Raw genomic sequence first — 13807 nt, forward strand, 5'->3', positions numbered from 1 at the left:
TTCAAAATGCATTTTTCCCCTCAAGATGCAAGCCTTCTGAACCCACATTTTCTGATATTTATCTCTAACCCCTAAACTTGAAGATTACACCCTCAGGAAAAAATAAAACTGTATGACAAAGGATCTGTTCTAGGTATCTCACCACTGACCTCCAAAAAGACTGAATGGACAGGCACACCCAAAAAGAATGAAAAAAAAAAACAACACAACAGTATTAGGGAGCAATCCACATTTTATACAAAGAGATGTATCAACATACTCCATCATATGCAACCTCAACTGCGCACATAAGCCCAAAGAAGCACACGCGCCTGATGCTCCCTAAGCTCTGCACTATGCACTTAACAGGGAATACCGCTAATACAGTGCAATATATCCTGAGATCGATTCTGAGAGTGCAAATCTCCTGTCTAGTTGCTATTAAACTGAGATCTCTTGAGGGTCAGAAACCCAACAACAATTTGTGAGATGAAAATAGGATCCCCCAAGGGCACATTGAAAAATTCCTGAAATTTGGAATCCAAGTCAATACGCAATGAAGCTGAATTTAGCGAGGCAATATAGTGGGAAAGTTGTTGAAAAGCATACCTATCAGCATAACTCAAGGTTTCAGAGAAAAACACTGGTGGGATCTCTCAAAGTACCATCTGGTAAAAGAAAATTACACAAAGTAGTAGAGCCCCTCTTCACCCAGCTCAACATCCAAGGATTATTTGTGCCCGGAGAAAAAGCCAAATTCCCGCAAATGAGCAACAGACCACTACAACTGGGATCAAAAGCCTATAGCCAAGCCAAATCCCGCCACAATGCTCATACTAAAGTGCTCCCGCATACCTGAGCTGGCAACACATACAAAAGAAGCGCAGGAGAGCACAACGCTTGTTCCATGCAACTAGGTGTATACCCCTCCCCTTGATAAAGCCAGTCACATAGATGACATAACATACAAGCCCTATTATGCAGTTTAACATCAGGAAGACCTAGGCCTCCTCACGACTAGTTACCCACTAAATTCTGGAATTTTATTTTCAGCTTCTTGATTTAGTGCATAGACATTACAAATATCATGGGCTTGTGATTCAAATTAACACAAGGTACGATATAGCGTCTTAAAGGATCCACTATATGATGGGTTTCTTTTTCTCCAAGAGCAGGCCCTTGCAAAACAAAATAAGAACCCCAGCTTTCCTGTTGTGTGTAGGTCCCTCCAAATAACCCCACACCCACACCCATCAAGGACTTATGTGCCATAGAATTCAAATGTGTTTCCTGCAGTGTTGCCACTGGAGCTTTGTGTCTGTTTAAAACCTGTAGGATTTTGCTGCGTTTGACAGGTGATGTGACACCACTTTAACCATATCATTCAAAGGCATCCAAGTTGTCGCCCTCCCCCACAGCTGTAGCCCCATCAAGTTCCACGAGAACCAAAAGAATAGAAGAGGAGGGTCACAAGAATGCAGGACAAGAACTATCAAGACAATAGCCAATATAACCAACCCCCAAATTCACCCACACGTTCTCACAGCAACATACTCTCACGCCACCCTAAGTCATCGTTCCTTGTAGATTCCCTCCCCATCCCCATTCCTCATCCCCATCCCAACCAAAAGATACCTCCCCGTCCTCTCCCCTACCCACCTTCCATCTGAGTTCACTAGTCAAACTCGTGTCTCAGTACCGAATTCCTCCCTAATTGCAAAGTTCCATAATTCAAATAAAGCTCCCCCAACCAATGCAGTGAAGAAATGTAAACCAAATCCCCTGTTCAAGGAATAACACTTTTCAGAAAAATGTCAAAAACAGTTGAACTACAGTAGGTAAAAATCAAGCACCATAATTTTTTTTTTATTAAAAAAAAAAAAAAAGTCTTTCATTGCAGAGAGAAAAATCATGAAGGTTTTCCTGGAAAGCATGAAAGAAAATCAACAGTGGGCCCCCAAATGGATTCTAAAGTTGCACTGAAAGACAATCTATGGATCCAAATAGAGTCCAGAAGCCAAGCATTAATTCAGGAACCAAAACATCACCCTTTGGGGCTTATAGATACAGACTTGAGTCTTTAGCCAGTCCAGTGTCCTCAAAGAATTTTTCTGCTCCCTCATAAGACACTCTCAGCTTTACGGGATACTGTAGAGAGAACTTAATTTTCTTATCATGCAAGGCTGCACAAATGGGCGTGAATGCCATCTGGGCTGTGGCTACACATGCAGAATTAATCCTAGAATCAAAATTTGTTGTCCTTCATAAGTAAATGAAAGACCCGAACATACAGCTCTCAAAATAGCCTGTTTGCGATGATACTTCAAGAGAAAGGGAGAGGGAATGGGACTTGATATATTGCCTTTCTGTAGTTTTTGCAACTATGTTCAAAGTGGTTTACATAGTATATACAGGTACTTATTTGTACCTGGGCCAATGGAGTGTTAAGTAACTTTCCCAGAGTCACACGGAGCTGCAGTAGGAATTGAACTAAGTTCCCCAGGATCAAAGTCCGCTGCATTAACCACTAGGCTACTCCTCCACTCCACTTCAAAACCCGCAGTATTACCACACGGGGTCTAGAACTGTTCTGCCACAGGGGACCCACTCTGTGCACCCATTACACCCTCAGCAGGCCTAGTTGAGTACTGAGCTGTAGCGACTGTGGCAACCAGTGTTCAAAAAAACCTACTAGTTCCGAGTCCTTGAGAGACTCTAATAACCCGATGAGCCTCAAATTATGGCAGGCACAATTTTCTAAGTCATCTACCTTGGTCTCAAGTTCAGCCAACCATTTGTGCAGTGCCTCCAATGGCCCCATGACTGCAATCATGCTGTCTTCTACAAGTCAAAAAATCCGGACTGTTCAGGGATTGGGTAAGTCCAGATTTTTTTGATTTTCTGAATTCTCAGGCAGTACTTTCAAAAATTCAAATTTAAGGAAGAGAAGAGGCCATCTCTGTGGGTAAGTGACATTATTTTATTCTGATCTTGGTAACTTAAAGATTAGGTTTTAAGAGAGGAATTGTAGGATATTGATAAACACAGAATTTTACAATACAATAAAAAAGCAAGCAAACTTTATTAGCTAGTCTCCATACCCTTTTCCTCATAGTTTTAAAACTTGAAGTTACTGCCACAGCTTAAAGATTAGGGTTTAAAAGAGGAATTGTAGGTTATTGATAAACACAGTTAGAATTAAAAAAAAAAAAAAGCAAACTTTATTAGCTAGTCTCCATACCCTTTTCCCCATAGTTTCTGCCACAGCATTAACAGATAGTCTCTAGAAGGAACAGAAGGGCCCAGTTCAGTCCTCATTCCCACCCACCCCAGCTCAACTCTTCATTTATAGTCAATTATTCTAATTAAGACAACAAGAGGGGAATTTTCAATTTTTATTAGAGTCCGAATTACATTTAATTAGCTTCTAAGAAGCAAACCCTAAATAAATTGCAAATTACAACAGTCAAAAGGATCATTATATTAATCTGATATCCCTAGCACCTTAAGAAGTCTTAATTAAACAACTCTAAAAGATGCAGACAGTAGTCCAGCAGCGAGAGGAGTGCTATCCAGTCTTTTGCATTGAGTGCACATGTATGATTATCTCTCATTTGGTGAGATGTCATGTGTGTGTGCTCGATGCAAATAACTCCTAGCTCTCAGATAACAACTCAGTAGCAGACTTGGAGAAGCTGAGGGAGACAGAGAGGTACATACAGGAGGCCTATAGGGACGTTGTAGAAAAAGTCCCACCTCCAATCTGGCAGCCCCTGTGCTGCTTTGGAGGAGGAAGGCCTTCTAAATGGCGAGCATCACCCTGGTGAGGATGGAAGTAATCCTGTAGACAGGACCAGCACAACAGGGAATGCAATATCCTCTCACATTAAGGATGTGTATCCAGGAGCTAGTGCCCAGGTAGGAAGGGTTAGGATGGCTGTTGTGGTTGGTGATTCAATTATTAGGCATGTAGATAGCTGGGTGGCTGGTGGACGTGAGGATCGCCTGGTCACTTGCATGCCTGGTGCAAAGGTGGCAGACCTCACGTCACCTAGATAGGATTTTAGATACTGCTGGGGAGGAGCCGGCTGTCTTGGTACATGTGAGTACCAATGACATAGGAAAATGTGAGAGGGAGGTTCTGGAAGCCAAATTTAGGAACTTAGGTGGAAAGATCAAATCCAGAACCTCTAGGGTAGCATTTTCTGAAGTGCTACTCGTTCCACGCACAGGGCCCAAGGGACAGGCAGAGCTCCGGAGTCTCAATGACTGGATGAGACGATGGTGCAGTGAGGAGAGTTTTAGATTTGTTAGGAACTGGGCAACATTCTGGGGATGGGGGAGCCTATTCCGAAAGGATGGGCTCCACCTTAACCAGGGTGGGACCAGGCTGCTTGCAAATTAATACTGTCAAGTACTGAGCATGATGTAAATAGGAACAAAGTTTGAAATGTCTACATGCGAATGCCAGAAGCCTAAGAAATAAGATGGGAGAGTTAGAATATATTGCACTAAATTAAAAATTAGATATAATAGGCATCTCTGAGACCTGGTGGAAGAAGGATAACCAGTGGGACACTGTCATACTGGGGTACAAATTATATCATAGTGATAGGGTGGATGGAATTGGTAGAGGGATAGCACTGTATATTAAGGAGGGCCTTGAATCAAATAGATTGATAATTATGCAGGAAACAAAACACATCTTGGAATCCTTATGGACTGAAATTCAATGTGTAAAGGGGAAAAGGATAGTGATAGGAGTGTACTACCGTCCACCTGGCCAAGATGAACAAACTGGGCAACATAATAATGGGTGATTTCAATTACCCTGATATTGACTGGGTATGTATGTAACGTCAGGGCATGCTAGGGAGGTAAACTTCCTTGACGAAATCATGGACTGCTTTATGGAGCAGCTAGTACAGGAGCCGACAAGAGAAAGAAAAATTCTAGACAGTCCTTAGTGGAGCGCATGATCTGGTGCGGGAGACAATGGTGATGGGGCCGCTTGATAACGGTGATCCTAATATGATCAGATTTGATATTAGCTTTGGAGTACGTATAAACAGGAAATCCAATATGTTAGTGTTTAACTTTCAAAAAGGAAACTATGATAAAATAAGAAGAACGGTGGAAAAAACGTAGAGTAGCAGCTGTGAGGGTCAAAAACAAGCTGCTCCCTTATATGAGAAATGTGGGAATTACAGTCCTGCTCAAGAAAGGGAAAGACAATGTGCTATGTGCGTATTACAGGCCTGTATTGTTATTAAATCTGGCTAGCAAAACTCTTGGCAGTTAAGTTGCTGAGGGAGATCCCAGAACTGTTCGTATTAACCAGTTGGGGTTTATTCCTGGGAGACAAATGGGGGATAACTTAAAAAGAACTTTGCAGGCAATGTGTGTAGTCCAGAGTGGGAGGGAGCCAATGGTCATGGAAAGGCATTTGATAGGGTGAACAGGGATTTTCTTATGAGGTTAGTGCAGAATTTTAGTAAGTTCCTTGATCACCCCCTGTACCTCCAACCTTACTTGTGCCTCAGGTGATATCACAGGAACATTCAAATCTCAGCGATACTGGTATCCTCTATCGATACTTGACCCTCTTTAGCAAGCATATAGCTTTATAAAAATTGGAGAAGTTGTTCCCTTATTCCCTCATCATAATAAATCATTCCATTCCTCCTCCCCTTTTATCTTCTCTACAATAGTCACTGCGGTCCTTTGAGTTGTCATGTTATTGCTAACAATCAACCTGGTTTATTCTCCCATTCATAAACCTTTGTTTCAGCCTCACCAGCTGAGCATTTAAATCGTCCACTTGTGGCTTCTTGATTCTTTCTCTCACCTCTTCCAATTCTAATCAACTCTGCTCTAATTGTCTAGCTTTGTTTTTCTTCTCTAGTTGTACTAACTTTTCCAAACACTCAAACGTACCCTTAATCTTTTCTTCCTTACCAGTCCCATTACATAAAACACCCCCTAACTACCACTTTTAAAGGTATCCTATAATGTACAATAAAACATTTTAATAGACAGCATAGGGAGTAAGTGGAAGCAGAACATGTAGACAAACAGGAGTTAGACAGAAAATAAGGAGAATAACATAATATAAGAACATAAGCGTTGCTATACTAGGACACACTGGAGGTCCATCAAGCCCAGTATCCTGTTTCCAACAGTGATCAATCCAGGGCACAAGTACTTGGCAAGATACCAAAAGAGTAAAACAGATTTTATGCTGCTTATCCCAGTGGTATAACCAAATGGCAGATTTAGAGTGGACCTGAGCCCAAGGAGGATGGACCCAAGATTCATCTTTTCCTCATCCCCACTGTCCAAAAGAAATACCCGAGTTGGCAGGGATCCACAAGCTCCACCAGCCAAAAACTTCCACCTGGCAGAAAGAGCACTTACACCCTGTGCCACTGGTAGCAGTATTCCCGAGCCGATAACACAGCTAGCCTCTGAGCATGCATGAGGGGTGGGGCAGCAGTATCTCAGGAACAGCTGACTGCACAGGGCAAGTGCTCTTTCTGCCAGAAAGAGGTCTTCAGTGGGTGGGGCTTGCAGATCCCCGCCAGCCATGCTAACTGAGCACCGCTTTTGAGTAGACCCACCCATGGCTATGCCACTGGCTTATCCTAGAAGTAAGCAGTGGATTTTCCCAAGTCCATCTTAATAACGGCTTATGGATTTTTCTTTGAAGAAATTATCCAAACCTTTTTTTTTAAACCCAGCTAAGATAACTGCTTTTACCACATTCTATGGCAACAAATTCCAGAGTTTAAATTACACGAGTGAAGCAATTTTTTCTCCAGCTTGTTTTAAATTTACTACTTAAGAGCTTCATTGCGTGTCCCCTAGTCCTAGTACTTTTGGAAAAAGTAAAATAAGTGATTCACATCTAGCTGTTCCACTCCACTCAGTATTTTATAAACCTCTTATCTTATCTCCCCTCGGCGGTCTCTTCTCCAAGCTGAAGAAACCTAGCCGCTTTAGCCTTTCCTCATAGGGAAGTCATCCCATCCCATTTATCATTTTTGTCGCCCTTCTCTGTACTTTTTCTAATTCTGCTAAACTGTTTTTGAGATGGGGTGACCAGAATTGCACATAGTATTTGAAGTGCGGTTGTACCACAGAGTGAAACAAAGGCAGTAAAACAGTCTAATTTTTTGTTTTCTATTCCTTTCCTAATAATTCCTAACATTCTATTTGCTTGCTTAGCTGCTTATTCACTCCTACTATCAGCTAGAGTAGGAGTAAATAAGCAAGTCCTGCTACAGAGCATGCAGCTGGTGTTAGGCCTTGTGTATATGATTAGCTAGTTAGTTGCTTCCTAAAGACTTGGAAAAAGTTTTTTTTTAAAAAGACAGCCAAGCTTTCACCTGTTTACAATTCCTCTCTAAATATTCTCCAGTAGATTTCTTCTTTTTGCACTACTACTTCATCTCCCAGTAGAAATGTGTTCCACAATTCCAGGAATAATATGTATAGAATGTTTGTACGTTTGGGAAGCTCGCCAGGTGCCCTTGGCCTGGATTGGCCGCTGTCGTGGACAGGATGCTGGGCTCGATGGACCCTTGGTCTTTTCCAAGTGTGGCATTACTTATGTACTTTCTCTACCCCAAATTCCTATAACTTCACCCATATGAGTGAATGGTCTGAGACCCATATATTTCCTATTTCTGAGGCCTTATTTAGGGAAACATATCCCCACTAATTGTGGAGTGAAGTAGCCTAGTGGTTAGCAAACTGCACTGACGAGGGAAGCCCAGTTCAAACCTCACTGTTGTTCCTTATGATTCTGGATTAAGTTACTTACCATTCCATTGACTCAATTACAAGTTTGTGAGCCCTCTGGGACAGGAAATGTAACTCACCTTGAGCTATACTGAAAAACAGATGCGAGCTGAGCCCAAATTGATGTATAATCAGTTCTAGTATTCACCTTGTGAACCCCAGAGAAGAGCGAGTAATTTCAGTGGCCCACACTGGAAACTGCACAAACATCTACCTTTTTTCATGAGATGCTTCCAACTCTTCCTATATTTAGAGCTCAGTTTCTACCTGTGAAAGGATCTAAGGTACCAATATTGTCAAATTAAAATTGCCCCCTCCCCCCCATGATCAGGTCACCCTGGACAAAGACCAACAACTGCCACTCTACCCATTTATAGTAGAGTGGTGTGGTAGCCATGCTAGTCCACTTTTCAAAAGTAATAAATAGAAATGAAACAAAGAAAAGGAAATTATACCTTTTTATTGGACTAACAATACATTTTTGATTAGTTTTCAAAGGGAAGCATTGTGTTTGAGCAGAGTCCATCACCACCACTGTGAGGCTGCAACTTTAGGTACATGGTCCGTTTTAATATATCAGCCCTTTGGCTATCAGAGAGCTAGAGGAATTCCATGCTAGTGCAAGCATTAGAAGCGAGACATTTCAGCACCTCATCAAAATTTTCTTTTTAAAGGAACGACTGATTTTGAAATAACAGTCTCCTATTCCAGCAGTTGCCAGTTCTCATATACAATATATAATCATGGGTGAAAGGTCAACGTGCAGTTATTTCAGTCAGTTTATGATGGCGGAGGAAGTGGAAGCTACCAGGCCAGAATAAGATGTCAGGGGGGAGAGAGATAAGGAATATAGGTGTGACATAACAGGGTTCCAGATATCATGAAAATTCTCCTCAGGACTATCTATTCCTGTCTCACTGTCCTGTTCTTGTACCCCCGCCATATTCCACATTCCATTCCATATTTATACTCTGCTCTTCTCAAACCAGAGCTGTTTACTACAAAGTGTAGCATAAAAACAATTTAAGATTACAATTCAGGGAAAACAAACAACAACAAAAAAAACATACCACCACTACTAGAATCACTGTGCAAACTGTCATCCCCCCACCAATGAAAGGCAGGAATAACAATGCTCCCACTACAGCCATTAAACAAAACAAAAAAATCTAAATCCCACACAATCCCAACAAAACAGAACATCACTCCCACACAAACACTCTTGACAGAGCTCCACACTTTCCCAAAGCTGAATCGGCTCTACATTCCATCCTGAAGCTGGAAACAACCCAGTGCTCTACCCGTATATTTAAACTAATCACTTAGCATGCCAGACCCACACCTTAGTGCCATCTGTACTCAAAAACAAGCATAGGTATATAGAGTAGTTGCCTAGTGGTTAGAGCAGCCGGCTGAAGATCAGGGAAGCCATTGCTGCTCCTTGTGATCTTAGGCAACTTACTCCATTGCCTCAGATAAAAACTTAAAATTGCAATTTCTTCAGGGACTTTATCTGAATGTAATTAACTTTGAACTAGGCTGAAAAGGTAGGAGCAAAAATCTCCAAAGCATAGCCTGCAAGTTTTCATTATTTTAAGAACATAAGTATTGCCATCAAGTCCAGCATCCTGTTTCCAACAGTGGCCAATCCAGGTCACAAGAACCTGGCAAGATCCCAAAACACTGCAATACATTTTATGCTGCTTATCCTAGATCCTAGGAATAAGCAGCGGATTTTCCCCAAGTTCATTTTAATAATGGCTTATGGATTTCTTTTAGGAAGCTATCCAAACCTTTTTTAAACCCCGCTAACTGCTTTTACTACATTCTGTGACAACAAATTCCAGAGTTTAATTACACGTTGAGTGAAGAAATATTTTCTCCGACTCGTTTTAAATGTACTACTTTGTAACTTCATTGCGTGCCCCCTAGTCCTAGTATTTTTGGAAAGAGTAAACAAGTGATTCACTTCTATCCACTCTACTCATTTTATAGACCTCTATCGTATCTCCCCTCAGGCGTCTTTTCTCCAAGCTGAAGAGTCCTAGCTGCTTTAGCCTTTCCTCATAGGGAAGTCGTTCCATCCCCTTTATCATTTTCGTCACCCTTCTCTGTACCTTTTCTAATTCCACTATATCTTTATTGAGATGCAGTGACCAAATTGCACACAATATTCAAGGTGTGGTCGCACCATGGAGTGATACAAAGGCATTATAACATCCTCATTTTTGTTTTCCATTCCTTTCCTAATAATACCTAACATTCTGTTTGCTTTCTTAGCCATCGCCGCACACTGAGCAGATGGTTTCAATGTATCATCAACGATGAAACCTAGATCACTTTCCTGGTCAGCGACTTCTAGTGTGGAACCTTGCATTATGTAGCTATAGTTCTGGTTCCTCTTTCCCACATGCATCCCTGTGCACTTGCTCACATTAAACATCATCTGTTATTTGGATGCCAAGTCTCCCAGTCTCATAAAGTCCTTTTGTAATTTTTCACAATCCTCTTGCGATTTAACAACTTTGAATAACTTTGTGTTGTCAGCAAATTTAATTACCTCACTAGTTACTCCCATCTCTAGAGCATTTATAAATATGTTAAAAAGTAGAGGTCCCAGCACAGACCCCTGGAGAACCTCACTATCTACATTGAGAATACTGACCATTTAACCCTACTCCCTGTTTTCTATCTTTTAACCAGTTTTTAATCCATAACAGAACACTATCTCCTATCCCTTGACTCTCCAATTTCCTCTGGAGCCTCTCATGAGGTACTTTGTCAAATGTCTCTTGAAAATCCAGATACACAATATCAACTGGCTCACCTTTAGCCATATGTTTGTTCACCCCTTCAAAGAAATGTACTAGATTGGCGAAGCAAGATTTCCTTTCACTAAATCCATGTTGGGGTATGTGATAGGGGGAGGGGAAAATATGACAGGGGGTGGAGTGAGGGTGTGACGGGGGTGGAGCAAGGGTGTGAAAGCGGGCATGGTGTGTGGTGGGGCAGGGCATGTGTCCTCCTTTTGGGGGGACAAAATACAGTAACCCTACTATGGGTGGGCCTGGATGCGCCCAGGCCCACCCAATATCAGCTTAGGCCCACCCAGTTTTCCCTGCTCCTCCAATCAGTGCACAGCCAACCTTTGAGTTCTGCCATAGCCATGTGCTTTTAGGCAGCCGACAGGAAAGAGCAGCTCTCCAGAATGCATCCATCTTTCTCTCCTTCCAGCATCGAGGCACCAGGTATCCCCCCCCCCCTCGAGTCTTCCAATCCCCCAATCGTCTCAGCGAGAAAGCAGTACACACGCTGCTTTAGACCTGCCCCCAGAAGCCTCTTTCTCCTTAAACATCCTGTTCCCATGTAGGCGGGAAGTTGTAGGAGAGAGAAGGGCTTCCAGGGACAGGTCTAAAGAAGTATTTGTACTGCTTTCTTGATGAAGCTGCTGGCGACTAGAGGGATTGGAAGACTAGGGGGAGGGGACAGAGGGAGCAGAAGATGGATGAGACTAGAACGTGTGGGTGGAGGGAGGGAGAAGGATGTGGCTAGGGGTGTGGGGGGAAGGGGAACAGAGCAGAAAATGAGTGGGACTTGGTGACTGAATGGGAAAGGAAGATGACAAGAGGAAAGAGAAGAAATTGAAAAGAATTTAGAAGACTGACACATGGAAAGTGGAAGAGAGTGGGACCAGCCCAATCAGAAAAATAAAGTGCTCAGATAACAAAGGTAGAAAAGAAAAAAATTATTTTTATTTAATATTTTTTTTAACATTGAGATGCTTTGATTTGCTTTGCGAAATGTACATTTTGTAAAAAAAAATTTTTAGTTTTGTACTTTGCAGAGTACAGGAGAAAAAAAACCCCATTTCTGTTATTGACCTGCTTTTAGAGACTGGCTTTCTTGGGTGGCGAGAAGGGGGATCTCCATTTCAGTTTTTGTCTGGTGTATTTTTTTTGTAGGTTTGTGAGTGTAATGTTGGTGGTGGGCTCTTCACTGCCTAGGAGAAAAAAAAAAGGTATATTTCATCTTTTTTCCCTAGGCAGTGAAGAGCCCACCCCCACCAATAATGTTGGGTTTTGGAGTGGGGATGGTCTCTGCAGTGCCCAGGTTTAAAAAAACAAACAAACAAAAAAACATGTATATTTAATGTAGACAGGTTCCCCAGTGGAGGTGGCCTCTGCAGTGCCCAGGACATTAAAAAAAAAAAGTTTGATATTTAATGCTGGTGTGCTTCAGGGTGGCGGGGGGGGGGGGGGGGGGGGGGGGGGTTGATGCCAGACTATGGGGAGGGGTGGATAATGGGGAAGGGAAAGGCTGATACTGGGCTATGGGTTGGGGGGGTAGAGAAGAGAAGGGCTGATGCCAGGCTACAGGGTTGGATGGAGGGGTAGGGAAGCAAAGTTTGAAGGATATAATTTCTGAAATTATACTGTAGGATCCTGTCATGTGTGTTGAGATGTCTGCCATTACGCCTGGTCAAGTTTAAGATGTGGGATAGTGTAACTATATTTTAAAATATTGGTTTTTTTCCGTATGTTGATGCTGGGCATACTACTTAGAACTGCATCATCAAGTGCATTCTAATGCATTATTTTGTAGCAAGAAACACTACTCATACCTATATACACACTGCCCACCCAAAATGTTAGGTCTGGCTACGCCACTGCAGCTGCAGGACACGTATGAGGATTATTAAGCATGTGTATTAGCCCAGATATCTATTACTGCTTATGATCACCTGGAAAGCAATATGAATTACAAATGACCGTGAGAACACCAGTGTAGTGGAAACCATCAGTTAAGAGGTTAATAAATGCTGCAGTTCTTTTAATCCTGTGAGTGTCGTGTGGCTCCTGCGTTGACGGGACCAGAGTGAGTAAGTGATAAAAACACGCAGTGTCCTCTAACCCGGTATAGCACTAGCCTAAGCCACAAAACCACGTGACACCATGTAGGCGCCCGGCGCGCCATAGGGCTCAGACACACCACGACTAAAGTTACAGTAGAGCACAGAGCTCCGCCCCCTTTAAAAGCCTGAAACTTTCTGACACCCCGGTCAAGACCACTTCATCATCCCATTGGCTGTAAGCCACTCATTACACACCGCCTTCCCTCCACTATTGGACGGAGAGGCAACCCGTGCCCTGTTGGATGACACTCGATAACAGTCACGGAGAGAAAGGAACCACCGAAAAAAAAAAAAAAAAAAGCAAAGTGTGAGAACGAAGGAGTGGGGTGCACTACAGCCCGGCCTACGAGGATCGGAGCCCAGGATCGCTTACCTATGCGCTGTCCAACTGGAGAAGAAAACGGGTTCCCGAGAAGGAACTCCATGGTGGCTGCCACCACCCAAGCGCGATCAGCTGACTCACCTAGCTGCAACTAAGAGCACCACGCCCCCTTCACGTGACTGAGGTGGAGCTTCAGCGCCCTTCTCACGTGATACACGTTCCAGTTCATAAATGGAGCTCAGCTTTATTAACGATATCTCTAGGAAAGACCTATTTGCTATAATGCGGGGGGGGGGGGGGGGGGGGGGAGGAGAGGGGAGGAGGTCAGATTTTTTGTAAATAAACTTTATTACATTTTCAGTAGTAGCTCAATTTAGGTACGCTACATGTTTCCCTGTTCATGGAGAGCTCACAATCAAATTTTGTACCAGAGGAAATGGACGGTTAGAGGCCAAAAGTGGCCCATCCCAATCCTGGAGATTTACCACCTTAATGCTGGGGATGAAATCAAAGGACTGTGATTTTTCGCGTGCCCCTGCCTTGTCTAAAACTAGTTCTGGCAGTTGTGCACTCCAAAAATTCACATAATCCAATCATCGAATAGAAAATACATTTTTTTTTTCTACATTACGTTGGTCCCTATGTTATGTTTCTTCTTTCCTCTCCGAACTCAGAGTCTCCTTGTCCATTTGGCACTTCACCATCCATTTTCTCTCTGAATCCCTATCTGACCCAGCATCACCCCTGTCTTCCTGCCATGTTGAGTATCTCCCATTTGTGTGTCCCTATCC

The 13807-nt window shown here is 42.8% G+C and overlaps 1 protein-coding gene across 5 annotated transcripts in view; it reads right to left on the reverse strand.

Annotated features, from left to right (window-relative positions):
- TOM1 (target of myb1 membrane trafficking protein) overlaps positions 1-13189 on the reverse strand; it is a 158437-nt gene extending 145248 nt beyond the window's left edge. For 2 of the 5 annotated variants that reach the window (XM_030208048.1, XM_030208039.1), the window contains exon 1: positions 13068-13189. In XM_030208048.1, coding sequence (XP_030063908.1) covers positions 13068-13119 — 52 coding nt within the window. In that variant the 5' untranslated portion in view covers positions 13120-13189. The remainder of the gene's footprint in view (positions 1-13067) is intronic. The other 3 variants (XM_030208067.1, XM_030208057.1, XM_030208075.1) reach the window with 2 other exon arrangements.
- Positions 13190-13807: the final 618 nt, after the last annotated feature.

This window comes from Microcaecilia unicolor, chromosome 1 (genome assembly GCF_901765095.1).
Source record: "Microcaecilia unicolor chromosome 1, aMicUni1.1, whole genome shotgun sequence".
NCBI classification, from domain to species: Eukaryota; Metazoa; Chordata; class Amphibia; order Gymnophiona; family Siphonopidae; genus Microcaecilia; species Microcaecilia unicolor.